General features: G+C 37.8%; 1 protein-coding gene across 2 annotated transcripts in view; it reads right to left on the reverse strand.

Moving 5' to 3' along the window:
• Nucleotides 1-19091, reverse strand: part of LOC126873697 (disintegrin and metalloproteinase domain-containing protein 10-like) — a 164254-nt gene that overhangs the window by 38849 nt on the left and 106314 nt on the right. For both annotated transcript variants that reach the window (XM_050634826.1, XM_050634825.1), the window contains 3 exons: nt 4718-4988; nt 2529-2687; nt 686-870 (listed from right to left, as the gene is read on the reverse strand). In XM_050634826.1, the coding sequence (XP_050490783.1) occupies nt 686-870; nt 2529-2687; nt 4718-4988 (615 nt within the window). The remainder of the gene's footprint in view (nt 1-685; nt 871-2528; nt 2688-4717; nt 4989-19091) is intronic.

Consider the following 19091-nt stretch of genomic DNA (forward strand, 5'->3'; position numbering starts at 1 on the left):
GGTCGCAGCGCAGAAAGGAACCGCAGTAAGGCTAAGGAACATTCATTTCCTCCGATCGCCGTTGGCAGAAAGTTGGTTTAACTGGAAGGTCCGGGAAAGTTTTAATTGGTTTGCGAAGTTATTACAGCGGAATGAGACAGAAGACGCGCACTTGTTAGTTCGGGAGGAAACGTTGCCGATTGCTACACCGGAAAGACGAAAGAATTTTCATTGCTGTCCTGATACTTCTTTTCCGGCGACCAATCTTATAGGACATTTCGACGAATTATGTACCGATCTCGGACGAAAAGTTTGTTGGAATTTGATGGAACAACAGACGCTAATCAGATTTGTAAGGATAATAGAGCGGATGACTATTACGAGAGGTTAAACTGTTATTTTATTGCTAGGTAGAAAGAGATGAGCTGGCTAAGACTCTTTTGTCTTTACGCACACATGCTACAAACATACACACACACACTCATCCACATTCTTTTTGGCTTAAGCCTACGTCAGCCTCACAAGAACAGCATGTAGCTATCAGCCAGTAATCGCCTACTTACATTAAAACGAAACAGAAAACTATCGGCAATCGGTTCTCATCACCGATAGTTCTGTTCCCTTAAACTATCTACAATGTATCACCTATCCTAACTTATACTCTAACATTACAGTCTATCGTAATCTATTAATAATTTTTATGTACCTGTATATCTATAAATTGAGTTGACACGCTGTACATGCCGAGTCATCACCTCGATACTGGCCTCTTCAGATTTATAATGATTGAAGAACGTGTGATCCGCTTGCAGGTACAACATACAAGTGGTTTTCTTCGGATCCACGGACGTCCTTTTGCGGAGCACTCGAGAATATCGTTCCCTGTACAATCTGATTGCAAAGAAATGACGTCTGTTTTCACTAAATACAATTAGCCTGATAAAGAAGCATTATCGCCTTTAATTTAATAATACATTTCCGTTTATGCGCCTTCAAAAGAATTTTGATTAATGTCCGTATATTTCCAAAATTCGAAATTTCTTTCATTTCAAACATATTTCCCGTGTTATACCCTCCTAATTACACGGAACTTCGTAGAAATAAAATTGTTTAATTTCTAATCCCTGAAGCTTGAACAACAAGATAACTGAGTTATCGACTTCAACGGTGAACAGAAAAAATTTCTAGATTCTACGTTTACTACGTCCGAACTTGGTTCGTAGGCTGTAAAAAAGAGCAGGATTTTCGATGTCGCGATAGTCGATTTAACCGATACGCGATCCGCACTTGAACAACAAATCAAATCTCTCCACCAGAAAAAGAATCCGATTGCGGGAAACGTCCGATAAGGATAACTCGGTCGCGGGCAACGTTAAATTGGATTGTTCGATAATGGTGTTTGCTCTCGATTTTTGACGTTTTCATCGCTATTCGCTGCCGGATAGTCTGGCTTTTCTCTGCCCGGAAATGGGTGTGCTCTTTAAATGGAAGCGCAAGCATAGCACGGCAAACAGTCCGGAGGAAGAATCGACGGGACGATAAGTAACCGTTGTGCTTTTCTTCCCCAGCAACGGGCAACTTTCTTCCTTTGACCTGGCTTTTCCAGCATCTGCTAGAATATTTCATCGACGTGTTCGTAGAGACGGGCTAAGTGGAAGCAGAGTGGAAAACGTTGAACACAACCGGGAAGGAAGAAAAGAGTCGAACAGGGTTAGGGAAGAGGGTTGGGGGGATGAGACCGGTGATCGAGAACGAACGACCGTGTAAAACTTTTACAGGCTGTATAACTTTTTATTTTTTCCAACTTCCAGTCGCTACCGTAAAAGGGGAAACGGGGGATTTCAATTAGTTGCACGGAAGACACTTGGCCTCTTTTCGATGCAACTTGCAGCGGAGACATGAGTGAAACGAGGCGGTTCATGGTCAGACAGCTAAAACGAGTTAACCTGTTAACTGGGTCGTTCTTTCTATAACCACAGAATTAAAAATTGATGAAAATAAAGTAATTTTTAGTCTAGGTATTTCTTCTATATGTAAATATGTTATAATGAATTTTTAACAATTATGGAATGATTTATGAAAAATAGAGGCTTTTAAATAAAAAAAATTATATTGGGATATATGTATACTGGAATGTACAGCGAGACTTTATTTAACGAAACATTTTAGTTTCTGTCTGATTAAATTGTCTGAATCTATTTGTCAGAATGAGAATTATTACATGAAAAAAGTATAGATGGTAGAAAAATGAATGAATAATTCTGTAACATATAACTGTTTTGTTATCCAATAAATTCTCCTATATATACAAGAGTTTAGTAATTCAAGTGACGAATTACCCACTCATCCCCGATAAACAGACTACCCAAGTAGTATTAGCTCGGCGCGATCAGACAGACGATATTCACTTTCAGCTGACTCAAAGGCTTAACGTAGATGTGTAGGCAAAACATTTTTAAATTAAAGGAAACTTCAGCATCTTCTTGGCAGGATGTGCAAATCTTTTGTAAAGTTTTTATTAAAAAGGAAGATTAAATTGAAAAGCTTACCTATCGAGTAACTCTAAATTGTGCGAGCTCGCCGTGGGGTCTTTCTTCCTAACGTCTTTCGGATAGAAGCCCGGCTTGGCGCGGGAGTTCCCCTCGTTCAGGTGTTGATAAAGCGGCCGCATTGTGTCCCCGAGATATCCACTCCACGTCCTGTTCGTCCTGCGAACGATTTTTCGTCGGTAAGCGTTTGGAAAACTACAGCGCGCCAGTGAATCCCTCATGCTGAACTGATCAACTCCGGCCGCCCGGGATAAACGAGAGAAATCGTCGGGGTGCGGCAAGGAGATAAGAGTGACATATGTTGGGTAATACGTAACAGGCTTGAAGCCAATTTACTTCGAGGATCGTTGCCATCGGGCCTCCTGTCGAATCTCTACGCGTTCGTATCAAGATGACCAAGGCCACATCTTTGAATTACAGCATTTCACGAAAGTGTTCAAATACTTGTACAAATCTTTTCTGAGTAATATTGTATAACACTCATATTATATAATAATATGAGTATATTATGTACGTTATACGAAACATTTGAAAATTATATTGCTACTGTAAAGAGATTCGATTATCATGATTACATTGGTCAAGTTTGAAGTAAATCTTGAAAATGTACATAGATGTTATAAGATACTTAGTGCAAGCATATATCTCGCAGAGACCATAAAAGTATTTAAGCAACCAATTATTCATTATGCGATTCATGCTGTATATTAATTTTTTGATTAAATATATGTTCGTATACTGTACACACTGTATATTAAAACTCGCTAAATTTTCTCATTTTTATTCTCTCTTTTTTTTTTTATTCTTTTCTTTATAAGATTCAGTACGTTCCATTTTTACGAGTCTTTTATATACCAACGCAGTTGCCGCGTTTTATGCGTTTTTTTCACTGTATCCGTTTAATTCCTTGCGTGCGCGTGACGTGATTTTGAAAATTCACCAGTGAAGTCATAGACGAAACGAGCGCTTAAAGTGTTTAGAGACTGCGCCACGCTGTTCCAACGACCTCGATATATAGAAGAAACGATAGGTTGTTGCACGTAGATAGAAAGATTGCCTCGAATTCTTTCTATGCCATCTGACCGGAATATCCGATGAGATTCGCCATTACTCCCGCAAAACTCATTTCACTGATAAGCTTTGAAATGAAACGAGGTAAGAATCTAATCTGTGTTAAATATATATTTATTTTCTAATCACGCAGTTGGATAATTATAAAACTTTGATTTATTTTATATGCGTAGAGAAAAAATTATATGAGTAAAGAAAAAAGATGTTATTAATTGAGATTGGATTAATTAATAATAATTTGAAAAAAAATATAAAAATTCACTTTAATAAAATATAATTATCGAATTATGGATCAAAACTTTCGAAATTAAGAAAATTTACAGTGAAGATTTATGTGATTTAAGAGCCACTACAATAGTCAGTTAGAACGTAGGTAATATCACGTAACTGAAACTAAAATTTCCATGTAATACAATTTATTCAATTCTTAAGATAACTTAAAATCTGTTTCCTTCTCTCCAGCAACTCTTTCTGAGTTCCATACCAGAGAACATTATAATTAATCAATGCTAGAGCTGCTTCCCTCTCTAATTCTCTGTTAAAATGCGTTCTCTCTGTAATCGTAAGTGCACTTTGACGCGCGTGTCTCAGGAAATGATCGGTTTCCCTTGCAGAGCCTTTGTGTCGCGCAGCTTCCCTACTAATTTTGTTAACTTCGATTCATGGCACCGATGCTTTGAAACGTTAGTTATCGCGATCTCTAATGTAAAACTGGAATGCTTGATCTCTCGTACAGTTAACCGCCATTACGGTGCCATCTGAAATTCTATTAAACCGGTCAGTAGATACTAAGCCGGTCGATATTAAGTTTGTACCTGGAATATTGAACGTGTTAGATCATACGGGAAGATATTATACATCCAAATTGCACGCTAAGCTGTCTCAAATGCAAGACTAGGTTGGAAATTCAACTGTGAACGGCCAATTGAATTTCTTCTTATATTATTCAAAGGAACAAAGATGACAGCGGACAATGAATAACGAAGTATAATTTATGTTTTATTTAATTAAATTGTCTTCAGAGTCTTCATACGGGAAATTGTATTTTTCATGTTGTTGTACTATTACGTCGAAATAATTAGCTTAATGGCAAACACAAGAGTTTAAAATGTATTTACCTTAATTCATTTAACGTGTTCTCTCGCAAAAGCTCACTGGCGCATGGATACCCATTATTACGTGGGACATTCACGTCCACGGAACGATACGCGATCGTATGGTGATGTACAGCGTCTGTTGTATCTTTATCTTCGCCATCTTGTCGATGGCATACGAGGGGAGCATATCTGCTGGTTGGTTCGATATAGATTTCGTCGGATGCTGTAAAGATAGTTCCATCAAACAGTCCCTCTTCTGTTACGATTCCATGTACCGACGAGTTCTCATCGTCTGAAACAAAAAATAAAGAATTGATAGTTTATGTTGTTTAGTCAAAGTTGCGTAAATGCAACAGTATGAAGGACTTATATATGGTTTCATATATTATATGTGATATCGGAATAATAGACACGTTTCAGAAGCCAGGAACACAAATAAAAAATATGCAGAAGATTTTCTTTGACTTAACGAAAAATATTATATAATAGTTTATCACGTTACTATTAATATTCTAGTTTCTGTTAAATTCATAAAACTCTAGGTTTCAAGTAGGAGAAGAAATGAAGCGACGAAGAAATTACCGAACATATCTTCAGAATTCTCTTTCATAACCACAATGTTGGAAAAATAAAATTCGATATGTAAATTGACTGAAAAGAGACATTGTTCCCTTTCAGTGCTTTTTATCAAAGTCTTTTTATGCAATATTTGAAATCTTCTTTAGAGTTGTCGATGTCAAAAAGAGAGACAAAGATCTAATTTTCCGATTGTGATATTCAGAGAGAACTGTAAGAATTCGATCAGCGTTGATGTCTAGCGTGAATGCACATCGGTATGCTTCCTGAGTCACTTTGACCATCTTTTTCCTGAACGTTGCTACTGTGCTCGTAAATCGTGAGATTTACGCGTGCAAGAACCGCGTACGGAAGAATCCGCGTTTATATCACGTTTGCCCGCTCGGACATGGCCCCGGCAAGTGCGAATTTATATACGTTTGATCCGTTGCATCATCATAGCATATCAGATCGATGATGCATCGACGGGTTTCGTATGTGTGATTCGATCGTTTTCTTTTTATACTCTTTTTTCGAAGGTCCCTCCTTATCTTACTGTTGAATAAAGTGATTCGATAAGAAAAATCCTTGGGTAATATACTAACCGTATGCCAATGTAGTAAAATGATTTAGAAAGTAATTATTATGAGAAACTATAATCATATCAACGACAAAGAATTACATATATTCTAATTAATTCATAAAATTCAGTTATATTTGGCATCTTGGTAATCTCAACATTACTCGGAATGTTGTAAAGACAGATTGTTGAGTTTAAAGGGTATACATAATAATAAAGCAAATCGTAAGCCGAGATTAATCAGCATAAAAAATTCATATTAGTGGGAGAATTCATAATAGAGATCCACTCATTGCTACTGTAAATGTATAAATACGGGGCACCACATTGGTTTCCATACATCGTAATATGGCTTGTTCAATACTTAATTGCAGTTTAATATCGAGATTAAACGTTCACGGCGATGTATTGTATTATTCATTATTTGATATTTACTTAACATTTAGGGTGGTTATTAAACGATTCTACGTACATACACGTGACAAAATGTGTGCACAATACTCGTTTAAAATGAAAACAATTTTTCACGGAATATTTCGTAACATTTTTCTACGGATTATGAAATAACGTCCATAGCATTTTTATAACGCTACACTTTAATCTCATCCTCGGTAGAATTTGATTTTGAAATCTTACGTTTAATCCTGAATATGAATAGCTATTCCTATTTTATCCTCCTTCATTCTTTTTTTAAATAATTTTATTAAATTCGCTGTTACAATATTTTCCTATATTTTGTGTCCTCGTTTAACGTAGACGCTCGCCCAGATCCATTTATGTTCTATCTCTATTATCTATTTAAATCCGTGCTGCAAAGTTCAAACGTGTCAAAAATAGATTGTCGTGGATGAGAAGAGCTAGAGGCCTGGATGTCGATCAAAATATTCTGTCCGAATTTTTCACTGGACACAATTCGTAATATTTTTTCCCTGCACGTACCTATTGGAGCAGATAATTGAATTTTTAATACATCAACACCGAACATCTTCCAAATTACGAACAATTGATTAATTCGAGCGAAATGGAATTGAATTGTATCCTCTGATGTCCATTTCATCAACGAGTTTGTCATTCTTTTGAAATGGATCAGCTCGAGCGTCGATTACCCTTCGCTGATTGACTTTGAGTTAATTAACTATTATCACGTTACAACATAAATTTCGATCCTCGTGGTGACATTGTTTGCGATATTATTCGCGCAGTTATATTGTGTAATACGTTTAATAGAGGAGGTTATTGTAATTCTTGTTTATATAACAATGTGTAATCGGAGAAGCCCGAAATTATAATACAATTTATATATTAAATATGTATATATAGATAAATACAATCTCTACAGGTATTTGTCATTTTGGTACGATCGTTTCATGGAATGATAACCACGGTTTACCTTTGAGAATTTCTAGTTGAGAATGCAACGTTCAATGCCCTGTTGTTTTTGCATACAAGGGTGCGCACTGTAAGATTCCTTCGCATGTGGTTCTCTTCTATTCTGTCGAGAATCGTGTACATATAGAATGCAAGAAAAATGCAAAGCTAAAGGAAAGAACTGTTACTCGAAAGATAACGTTGCTCTTCAATATTTGGAGTTGTGTATTATTGGATAGCGTAGGAATTTTTAAAATGATATTTCTGGAACAGTGAAAACAAAACTATAATTGAATGATATACTAAAACAATGTTAAAATATAAGGGTATACGTATACTCTCTTGTACTATTTTACAATCTCTTCCATTTACTTCAAGTAAAATATATATATCTATATTGTCAGGACCTACAATGTTTGGAACATACAACCGTATATGAAAAATGGTTAGAGAGAATACTAAATATTTAGAAATGTTAGGTATAATAGGGGCGAAAGTTTTCACCAGCAAAGATTAGAATCGTCATTAAGCATTTGACATCTCTTGTACGACGTATTGCTTTTCAATAATCAGTAATCAATTGTGAGAAATGGTTGGAGTGCATATATTTATACACGATTATAATAGAGAATCTGGAAGCTTTATAGAGCATTAGATATATAATCCTTTAACAAATAAATTAATTCTAATAAAATCTGATGTATTTTCCAATTAATCATAGGAAATCGTATTCCTGAATTTCTAACCCTTCTTCAAACTCTAATCTCAAGCATTGAATCCATTTACGCATCTCTATCAATATAAGCTTAATCATTTCTGGAAAACAATAGCCCAAAATTTTTCATTAGGTTTTCCGATGGAAAATGATTTAATTAATCGAGATCGAATAAAGAATGAACAATACGGACAAGTTTAATTATAGTCGAGTTATCTTTTCCAGCTTCATCGGAATTCTTTTAGCAAATATAAGCCATCCTCGTTGATCGATTAACTTGGAATTTTAAACTTCGCTAAGTTTAAGTATGATTGATATTATTTCAAGTATCGCCTTACTTGTTCTCCCTGTTTGCTCAAAATATAACGAACGTGGAGTACAGAACTCGTAGCACTAAAAAGACAAAGCATCCTTTAAAGATTAGAACACGTAAAACGCGTTTTAAACGTCATCGAATACTGATCTGCCAAATTTCTGTCAATATATCATGCAGCTGATGTTTTATTGTTTTGGGCTGAAAATTCCATTGAGTACCTTTCTTCTAAAATGCTTTGCGTCGTGGGAATATCCTTCGGAAACTGTATTTTCGAAGGCAAATATATCATCGCTATCTTCAAATTTCGCATAAATGCAGAAAAATCGCTGTCGATTTATCAGAAAGGAACGAAACGCGTTAAAACTGAGATGTGTTAACGACATGATATCTTTCGATAGTATTTTTCAAATACTAAGGCTAATAAAATTACTCTTAAGCAAATGTATTTAGACGAAGTACGATTATAATTGAAAGCATCTCATAGTACTTATATGCAATTTAAACTTACTCTGTCTAAGTTCGACCCTACTTAAAAGTGTTAGAAGTTCGAAACTTTCAATTAGATTTGAACCTGCTCGCACTATACTTTACTCCATCGCTAGTTCATGTAGCAGAATATCAGCTCGTGATATTTTATTCCGCATGCCTCCCCGCATAAGCGTAAAAGTTAATTAATCTTGTGCAGAAAAAGCTGAAGCGATGGAATGATTTGATTTTACTTCATACTCTGTCGCGTCAAAAGGGTCAGAGTTATTAAATATCTAACAATTTATAAATATTCCTCGTTGATGATTTCCATTTTCAGATTTTAATCAGATTCCGAAAATAGTGACGACGGCTTTCGCGGGAAAAGACAGTTTCCCACTGTTCTGTCCGCGATATTCGTGTCCGTTGGTTACGTTACAACGTGATGTGCGTTCTCTATGAATTTCCACGGTTCGCTCCTATTCATGTTTTCGCTCGAGGCTTCCTAAGCCGCCATATATTGTAAGTTACCTCTATTGTCCACCCCGTTTCAATACTATTGCCATTTCGAAGCGACTTTGGAAACCTTTTGTTCGAACGTATCGCACATTTGTTCCAGGTCCACGAGGCTGTACGGATTCCACGTGATCAGTTTCATCATCGGATCCAATCGCAGCGAATTATAAAACCCAGCGTGGATTCTATGATATATCTGAAATTTCTGGTATTATTTCAATATTCCTTGCTCTTGCTATACTGTGTTACGTCATTTAATAGTGTTACTTAATTCAGAGGATCTTAACCAATACTTGGTAGATAATTTGAGTTGAACATATAGTTGAGCATCGTTTAATAGAATCAGAGACAGCGAATTTTGAATTATAATAATGCGAGAGGAACGATTATAAGAATCATATTTATCAATGTTAAAAGGACTAATCGATCCCATATAATTAAACCGATATAGAAATTCCCTCCCGGAGGCCAGTTTCCGCTGGAAACATCCAAATGTACAAAAGCATATAGACCTGTAGGATATTTGTAAATGAAAATTTCGAACACGTTGATAGGATCAAAGAAAACTCCTAACGCAAAATCAATGCGTAACATCAATGTTACGTATTTGTATCTATCGTTACGTTCATAAGATTGACGCGAGAGGAGATCGTAAGAATCTACCCTTAATCAATTACAGGATGAACTTAAACGAACCTTTTCATTGAACTGCACGAACCATTGTCATATTTCTACCGAAATTCTATTTCAACAACGTTCAAAGGATTAATGGATTCTACGTAATTGCAACGATGTAGACATTCTCTCTGGAGACCGATGTTCAAAGAAACGACTTTATAAAGAGCGTTGATCCTTCGTATTTGAAAAACGTGCAAATAGCACGGTAGTACATCGAATCAATATAAATTTTTCAAACAAGCCGGACCGCGGACGGATTTGCGAGCTGCAGGATTCCCGGAAAGTCGATCGCGTTAGTTATCGAAGTGGAAAATAATGTCATGAATAATGGAGGAACGTGCCGCGGTATGTACTCCGTCGACGGGTGCAGTCGCATTGAGGGGCAGCGACCGTGCAAAAGGCAGAAGGGAGCAAAGGGAATGGGAAAGTAACTCTGCACAAAGTGCCCGAGCTGCTAGCTAATTCGCAGACGTACTCGCTCGGTTCTTCCCCGATGTCGACTCGTTTTCTTTGACGCGACGAAATAGAAAATCTCCGTGGTCACCCTCGGCGAGCGAATCCTTTCAGGCGACGATCGCGCGGATCACGGACCTTGTTTGATTAACAAATGAGCGATACTTTCTTTCCTTCGATCGACCACGGGAGAGACGTAAAAGTCGTTAATTTTTTTCTTCGCGTTTGCTAGTGCTCAGTGGAAAATCAATTAGGTGTCGTTTTACAGTTTCTGGTCATTGAGTTAGGTTCACACGCAGAAATTTTGTTTCTCTAGCTACGATATAAAGATTGAAACTATTTAAACGATTCTGGGTACTGAAATATTTGTTAGTGGATGATGATGAGACATAATGTGCAGCTGAGACGAAATTTCGAAGATTGTAAATTACAAAGCGCGTTATGTGATCTGTGATCTAATGTCTGTTCATGGATTGTCATTTGATAGTTGTTGAGGTGTTTCAACGCAATGGAATTTGATAATCAATCAATTAATACAGAATAATTATCAAATAAATAAACAATATTTTGGATGATATCGGCCGTTGTTGTTGCCACGGCACGACTTTACATCAAGAATTTCACTTATTCTTGACAGATTTTTATCAAAAATCCTTCTAAGATAACACAATTTTGATCCGACATCTTTTAAAAATCTTACTTTCTAGTCAATACGTAGCGATTACAAATTCTTGTTCAGTAATGTTTAAATATACGTCGTTGTGTAAGATTCCGAGTCCCTTTGGAGAGATTCGCGAGAGAAAGCGAAATTGTCGATGAAAATTCCGTCTGATCCGGCAGTTTATCAGGCGTATCGGCGGCAATTTGTCCCTTTAAGAGCCGGTTGTCGGTGGGCTTGGCCGGTTACATGTAAACGCGCGTATGCTGCCGGTGTTTTAAATGCAAAATTGAGCCGGCTCTCTCTCCCCATGATGGAATTTAATTACAACGATCTGTCGTCAGGGGAACGCGGTCGCCGTTCGAAAAGCCAATCGTATTTCGACGGGTTCGAGTGACCAACGTGTTGATAGAAAGTCGATAACGGGTGGCAGCCTGTTCTCGCCCGCGACATGCAAACGACGCGGCCTCCAATCATTTCTCTTGCCATACGGAATACACTTTGCCCCGCCAGGCGTGATTCTGCAAGTGTACAAGGAGACAGACAAACCGTCCTTCATGAGCGATTTATGAGTCGGCCAACTCATGTAAATTGCTTGAAATCGCGCGAATGTTTGGGCAATAGCTAACACCGAGATACTGATTCTGCCTTTGACATCGTGTGTGCTAACAAAAGCGACCACGGTAATGAACGATTGGTGCAACGATGTCATGGAGTTCCTAGTTTGTTCATAGAAAATAATACTTCTGGAAGCAAGTGAAAGAAGTCGAAGGTTTACGAAGCCATCGTTAGTCGTGTAAAAGCAGAGAGATCAGCTCTAACGTTTAGTTAATAGAAATTTTGGCAAAGAGAGATCAATATATGGGATAAAAGATTATGAACAATTCTGAGACAATCTACAATATATTGGGGAACAAATTGTTTAACTAGCTGTTAGTGACGTAATAAACAGTGAAATGTATCGTGTACTTAACTGACAGCTGGATTGTTTATTCTGATAGAATATCCTATTCATGAAAAGAGAAGAAGCCTGTTCAATATTAATATTTTCAGTTGCAGTTATCCTAATTCAGTAGCATGTGTATGTTACCCTATTTCTGGAATAATTCAAAATTGAAGTTTAAAATGTTGTAACACGAGTGATTCAAATAATTCTACCTTATTACATGAAACGAAAGTCTCGTCAGGATAGAAATAAAATGGAAAAAGTCGAATAATTTTTGATACTGAATTTTTTATTCTTGAGATCTGGAAACTCGCAGTCCCGAGAGGTACACTATTTTCTTGCTGCTAAAGGATTATCCCAGGAGGAAAATAAAATTCAGCTGGTTCCCTCTTCACGTCGCCGCGCGTGTGCCGGCTTTCGCTCCAACGTCCTCCCCCTTCCATTCGCTTTTCTCAGCCGATCTGATGTAAAATGCTGGATACGTAAGATGGAGAACGCAGACGTCTCTGTACGTTTCTGAAAGGCTTCCCGTAGAAGTCCTTCGTGGTAAATCACTCGCTCTCGATCGAATCCCCCTCTTCGGTTTATCCATTTTCGGGATCGCAGACGAAGGGATTCGACGGCAGCCGTGACACCGCCGCCCCGATATGTTCTCCTTGCATCGACGTCGATCCCTTTTGGAATTTATGTGCCCGACGACTGGGAAAATTTCGAGGAAATTCCACTACCGTATGTGTGTGTGCCTTTCGGTCCGGAAAGATCAGCCTTCTCTCTGTCTCCGACAGGTTTCCACGCTCAGCCATGGAGGCTTTGACCTGACCAGTTTGCATTTAATTTGGGAACGTTTATTCTTCTATTTCCTCTCTTGACCATCGTTTCCTGGTTCCTTTTTCCGTGATTCGAATCGTCGTATTTTACGAGTATAGAGCATAGACTCTGTCGGTGAATATTATTTGGTACACATTATAAAACTATTTTGGTCTGGGTGTGGTTGGATCGTTCCGAAAATACTCAATTGAGTTGGCGAATTTCAAGCCATGCTCCGTTTCAATTTATAAAGCAATTAATGAAATTATTCGGAGAAATATCAGAAGCCTCAAGTAGACCTCAAACAACGTACGAACTTTAAATACAATTTCACCGAGCAGGAACGTATATAAGCTCAATTTCGTTAGTGGTGCATTAGAGTCCTCGACCCGACGACGTCTCCCAATTATTCAAAACTTAATGCAGACCGTATCCACCCTCTCAAAGTCTATATATCCAGCTCGAAAAGTGGATCTGGCTTGCAAAGTGACAGAGCGGGCCCCAACACTGGCTACGTTTCAGCTCAGCCTTTTCACCATTTCCTTTCACCCTTTCTACTATTCTCCCTCTTCCCTATTCCTATTTCTTTTCGCTTGCACCCCCATGGTTCTCTCTGTCTTCCCCTTTTATATCTCACCTCTCTTCTTACTCGTTTCCAGCCCTTTTCGTTTCACGTCTTTATCAATCTCTCTTGCGCAGTCGGAGCGCGCCTCCTTTTCTTTCCGTACGCAAGCTCTTCTGTTTATCCGCGTGAAAGCTACTCTTCCGTGAATCGAAATTTCAGAATCCGTCGAAAGACTCTTCTCTTTTGCGCGTGCATCCTTCTATTCTACCCCGGCGTAGCCCATTCGCGGAAACGCAAATGTGCAAATTCCATTCTCTGTTCCTGACGAGACGATGCTTCAGAATTAAATTCTCTCGCACGTTCAATCTAGTTGCGATATCTCGTAAGATTTACGTTTTCGAATTCTTCTATTCTTTCCCTCGTCCATATTATCCCTGCTTTATGATTCTTAACACAGACTTAATAAATATGATCCCAAATTTGACCATCTCCACTCCTAACCTCCACACATCTTTACACCACCTAACACTTTTCGACAAAAAGCTTACAGTTCTAAGCGCAAATCCGTTTGCAGCATCGTCAGCTGTAATTCATTATCAAAACGTTGTAAGCAAATTATTAACAATAAAACAATCTTGAAATTAATATTGCATTTACGATTACGAAACCATAATCGATCCTCTCTTAACTCTTTGGAACTACTTATTTGAAAAGTATGTAACATCTCTCGTAAATTTGAGCGAAAGATCAATAAAGGAGAATCGAATGAATCACGAATACACGTCACGTGGTTGGTTAGATAACGAAGTGCTTACTGATCGGGCGTTCATTTTGAAAATCGGCATCATTAATTCCCAACACACGTCTCTATTTAACCCGATTCGATAAATCTCCGCCGAATGTTGCTAATTATCCGATAATAATACCGCGCCGGCGGGAGGCTAATTTGTGTCGCTTCGAACTTCACTCTAAACGCTATCTCCGTCTCTTCCTCTTTTTCATTTTCCCACCTCTCGCTTTTCCTCTTTCGCCTAATACGTGCGTCGAATATTCCAAACGATTCATTTGCCAAGCACGATCCGAAAAATTGATCGGAACCCTATTCTTTTTATCATCGTCTCATTAATGTTACGCCCGTATACGTTTCGTCGCCAGAATTATTCGTTTTCGAATCAAACAAGTTAGAATTTTTTACATTCAATTCTCTCGAGTTTTATTAGAAAGGATCAAAGAAAAGGATCTGGTGTTTGCTATCGGAAAATAATTTTAAACGCTACTTACTATTGTAGCAGTGGCCGGGGAGTTTGAGAAAACGGAGTTTTCTTTTTCGAAAAGCTTTTAGAAAGTTGGCTCCATTTGGATGTTCCCTTTATTTTCCAATGGAAGTCAGCTTCCAGAAGAATTAAATCTTTCTTTCATCGAGCTGCGCGTAACGTTTTAACGGTGTAGCAAACTTTTTCTAAGACTCCCCATTCTCTCCTCTGCAAACGTTTGGAAAACTTTCAATTCTACTTCATGGCGTTATTCTAATGAACGTTTTTAAAACATTGCGGGAAATTTCAAGTTACAAATTGGATAGTTAATAATTTCCCATTAAAATGCGCAACTCCTTTGATCAAATTTTATTATTTATACCCCTATTAGTTTGGGAAATTATACTGTATTACCTTCAAACTATCCTTTAAATTTAAATTTAAAATTTTACTACAAACTTTTCGCCGAATCCAATATGTTGTTCATCGCAGCTAATATGATATTACTCGAAATATGAAAGGAAAACGGATTTATTACATAACTTTTATATATTAAAGTCGAACAATCTGCATAGAGCGTGTAATATAATACGTACGTTTATCTGGCAGAGATGTAGCTTTTGATGTTCACACGTCCACTGAATTTCTTCCATCAATGCCATATTTATTTTCCGTCAGCGCATCAGGATGGGTTTTGTGGTATGCATGGTCAGTCAACCCCGTTCGACTCACGTTGTATTCTATCGGGATCAGTGGTTACGAAAATTAATGCTGATGCCAGGCACGCCTGTTATTTGACGCCGGTGTAAGTGGTAAAACCTCGCAATCAACGCCAATGATTGATGCGCCCATCATCGGTATCACTTGTGCTGTGTCACGAGATAGAGGAGTCACTCTTAAACAATAGTTTTCCTGCTTTCGATACTCGCCTGTCATAATTGGTCGATAACGGGCTTGAATATTTGTCACAGATCTCCTCGTCTTCGTCATTTCCCACTGGTTCGATTAATTGGGATCATTTAAGTTTCATCGTACGTTCGTCAAATATTATTGTGCAGTAAACGATAAACTTAAACGATGAGTGATCGAGGATCATGTAGAATAAAACAGATGTAACAGACGACGAGTCGTTTTTCTAAATATTTTATACGGTTTTGTCACTGTATGTATCAGATCGACATAACAGATCTACACTATGTTTAGTAATACTTTCCTGATATTTCGTATGCAGAGTTTTTACATGCATTGGAAGTCTAGTGACGCCAGTAGATATCTTTATGCATTATGTGAACATATTGTGCACCGCTCCAATAATGATATTGTAATTCTGACATGTTGCTTTCTTTTTTTTTTTACATGTATATAATATCATCTGACGCATTTTTTTTATGGTTGAAGCGAGACTTATTAATATTCAATAAAGTAATGAGATATGATGAAAAGAAATTATAATTTGTAATAAAACTAAAAACAAAGAATATTGGACATATGATCCAAAGAAAAATTACATTATAATCTGAACTAAGAAAATTGTAAAGTATCTTTTCTTTCTAACTGATCTTCTTCGACCAACATTTTTTATATCTTTTTATCTTTAGCGTGACTCGAGGGGAATGCAATCCTCGTTTGAAACGCTGGAAATAAGACCACCAGAGTCTGTTGTATCTCGTGCAATGTTCGAACGAGTCGCCAGCTCATTAGAGCCTCGATGTAAAGAGAAAATATATCGCGTGATAGAAAAGCCCGCAACTCAGCAAGGGGAGGGGTGGTTTAACGGAGGTATCAATTTTCTTAGAGGCCGTGGTTGGAACGAAATCGATTTAGGGACAGGATAAACGGGAGGCGGTGTCAAATCATGAAATTCCGTAGACGGCTTAATTGCTCGAGTTTCGGATTCTATCAATCAGCTCGCTAATTGGGCCAGTCACGGCCTTGTTATGCAGCAAATTAGTGGTCAGTCTGCCGGCAAGATGGTGAATCGAAACGCGAAGATAGCTATTTCATTACCGTTACCACGATGCACCTTGTCATTAGTTTGCTGTCGTTTAACGAGTAGAAGCGAATTTTTATGGAAATTTATATTTCTCCTGGTGTGTCACCAAAATTTAATCATTCACGCTAATAAATGGAACCGTGCATCGTGCAAGTATCGACGAAACTTCATTGTATTGAACCATATTGCCATGATTTCAACCACGATATTTCCAATTCTGAAATTCACACGGTACAATTTTCATTTCTAGTCGGAAAAAAGATTCGAAAAAACTCTCGACTTCAATTTGCAATGGAATAGCGAACGTTATTTCGCTAATTTAAATCAATACGATGGTACACCATGATGGAACGAAATCAGAAAACAGAGTCGAAATGATAAGTGGCTGACGGTAGCTATAATTTTCCGCGGAGAAACCACTTAAAAGACGATCGAACTGCATGGAAAACGGATCCTAACGAGGTCCCCGAGGAAATCTCGGTGGAGAAATAACGACGTTGTCACTAGTCTGTGTTTCTGGCTGTGATCCTGACTCTGCTTCAACAGGGCATCCCCAAGAGGATCCTTCATTTCGTGCGAGCTCTTGTTTTATCGACTCGTTTGTTTTTGGTCTAGTCGTCGACTGATTTTCATTGTAACGTCGCCGAAGTCTCGGCACGCTCAACTGTGATCCCTCTAGAAACTTTACTCATCGGAATGTAGGCATTATCGCCACAGGCTGACTAGTCTAATCCAAACACGCCGTTCAACTTTCAACTAAAACGACGTGTGCTTCTGAGAATGCGGCATACGTGTGTGTGTGTGTGTCTGCGGAACTATGATCGAAAAGTCACGCAACACACTAGCGCTTCTAATAAATAGTTCAATAACGATTGCGTGACTTTTTGATCACAGCGTAGGTTACATTCGCCGAGATGCCAAACCACTGTGTTTGATGTCGCGAGCCCGACAAATCATTGACCAATTCCACTTTTACTTCAGAAACTCTACCGTTTCGTGAGAATTTTACAGCGTTATGATTAGACTACGGATTTTCATGGAAATTTACGTTTTCGTGAATGCAATTAAAAACAGAGGACTTAAATAGAGTATCCTCAAGTTATATAATACTCAAAAATCCTTTGAGAACATCATTAGATATTCATCTGTATCGATTCTATAAAAAATAAATATTTTTCTGCGTGTTGGAGTATCAAAAAGGGCTAATTTACGGTACTGTTAAGTGTTTTCCTACTCATTTCAAAACTCATGATGACAGAAACGACTGTTCCGAACATTTCCAACAAATTTCACGAAATTGTATAAAATTCAGCAACAAAGTAGAAGATCTGCTATTTTCACTAGGTTCCTACAACAACAAATTTATTCTACAAAGTTTCATCTTAAGTAGAATGGTTGGATAACAAGTTCTCGCGATTTTTCATTTTTAAGCTCAATGTGACTGACAAGGCCGCATTGGTATACGTTCCATTCGAAAATGTCACCATTCGGTGCGCGTTCCGTGCGAGACTTTCTTGATATCAGGATCTGTACAATCGGTCAATCGATCGGGAAGCAAAGTCATAAATGGAGCGAGGCTTTTATTCTCGCGCACCGCATACTTGAAATTCCATCTCGTAGCAAGAATACTTCGCCTTGCAAGATACATTCGTGGGAAATGTACTTTATACGCGTGCCACGGGGGCGAGGGGAATCCATTTGAAAAGTAAACTTCATTTGAATGCGTTCAGTAGATAGCACGTGCGTACAGTCGAACGATCGACCAGGTATAAAACCATGTCGAGCCATCAATCGATACTTTCCCCGTTGGAACTGACTATTCTCTGTTAGTTCAATCTGACTGATCGATAATGCTTACCCCATTCGTGCCGAGGCCACGTTCTCCTCGCTACCAACGTGTTAACTATGTTAGCGAGTTTAAACTTCATCACCGGATGAACAAGGAATTTTCTATTCCTATTGTTCATTGGTAAAGAGGAGCAGAAAAATATAATAGAAAGTTTTCCGCTATGTGCAGTTCCTATTGATATACATTCTTGTTCATAAGTATTAGGTCAGCTATGAAAATGTATTATAATTATATTATAAAATTTAAATTTATTATTTCATTTGAAACGTTAAACCATAAATAACTCATATATTCAATATTCTTTCTTCCACTGACACACATAGCCATGAATTCCGGAGTTAATATAAATATTCGGGCTTATCTTGATTTTCTATCTATTTTGTGAAAAAAAAAATGGGGAAGGGAAACGTGATATTAAATTTGTCCTCGCTGTTATTATCTTTCCCTTGTCCGCTCTATCAGTTTCATGTAAAATTGGAGATCCAAACCCTATCCCTTTGTATTCATCATGCATGTTTTACACAAAAAGAGGGAAAAGAATAAAAAGAAAAAAGATGTATTAAAAAACTGTCCACATCATATGCGGGGCCTGGTTTTTCCTCCTTTTTTCACATATCGTTCTAACCGATGATATTAAAGTTCAAATCCCGAAAATCTCTGGCGAACCAGAATTCAGCC

The sequence above is a fragment of the Bombus huntii genome, chromosome 15, assembly GCF_024542735.1.
Source record: "Bombus huntii isolate Logan2020A chromosome 15, iyBomHunt1.1, whole genome shotgun sequence".
In the NCBI taxonomy this organism is placed as follows: Eukaryota; Metazoa; Arthropoda; class Insecta; order Hymenoptera; family Apidae; genus Bombus; species Bombus huntii.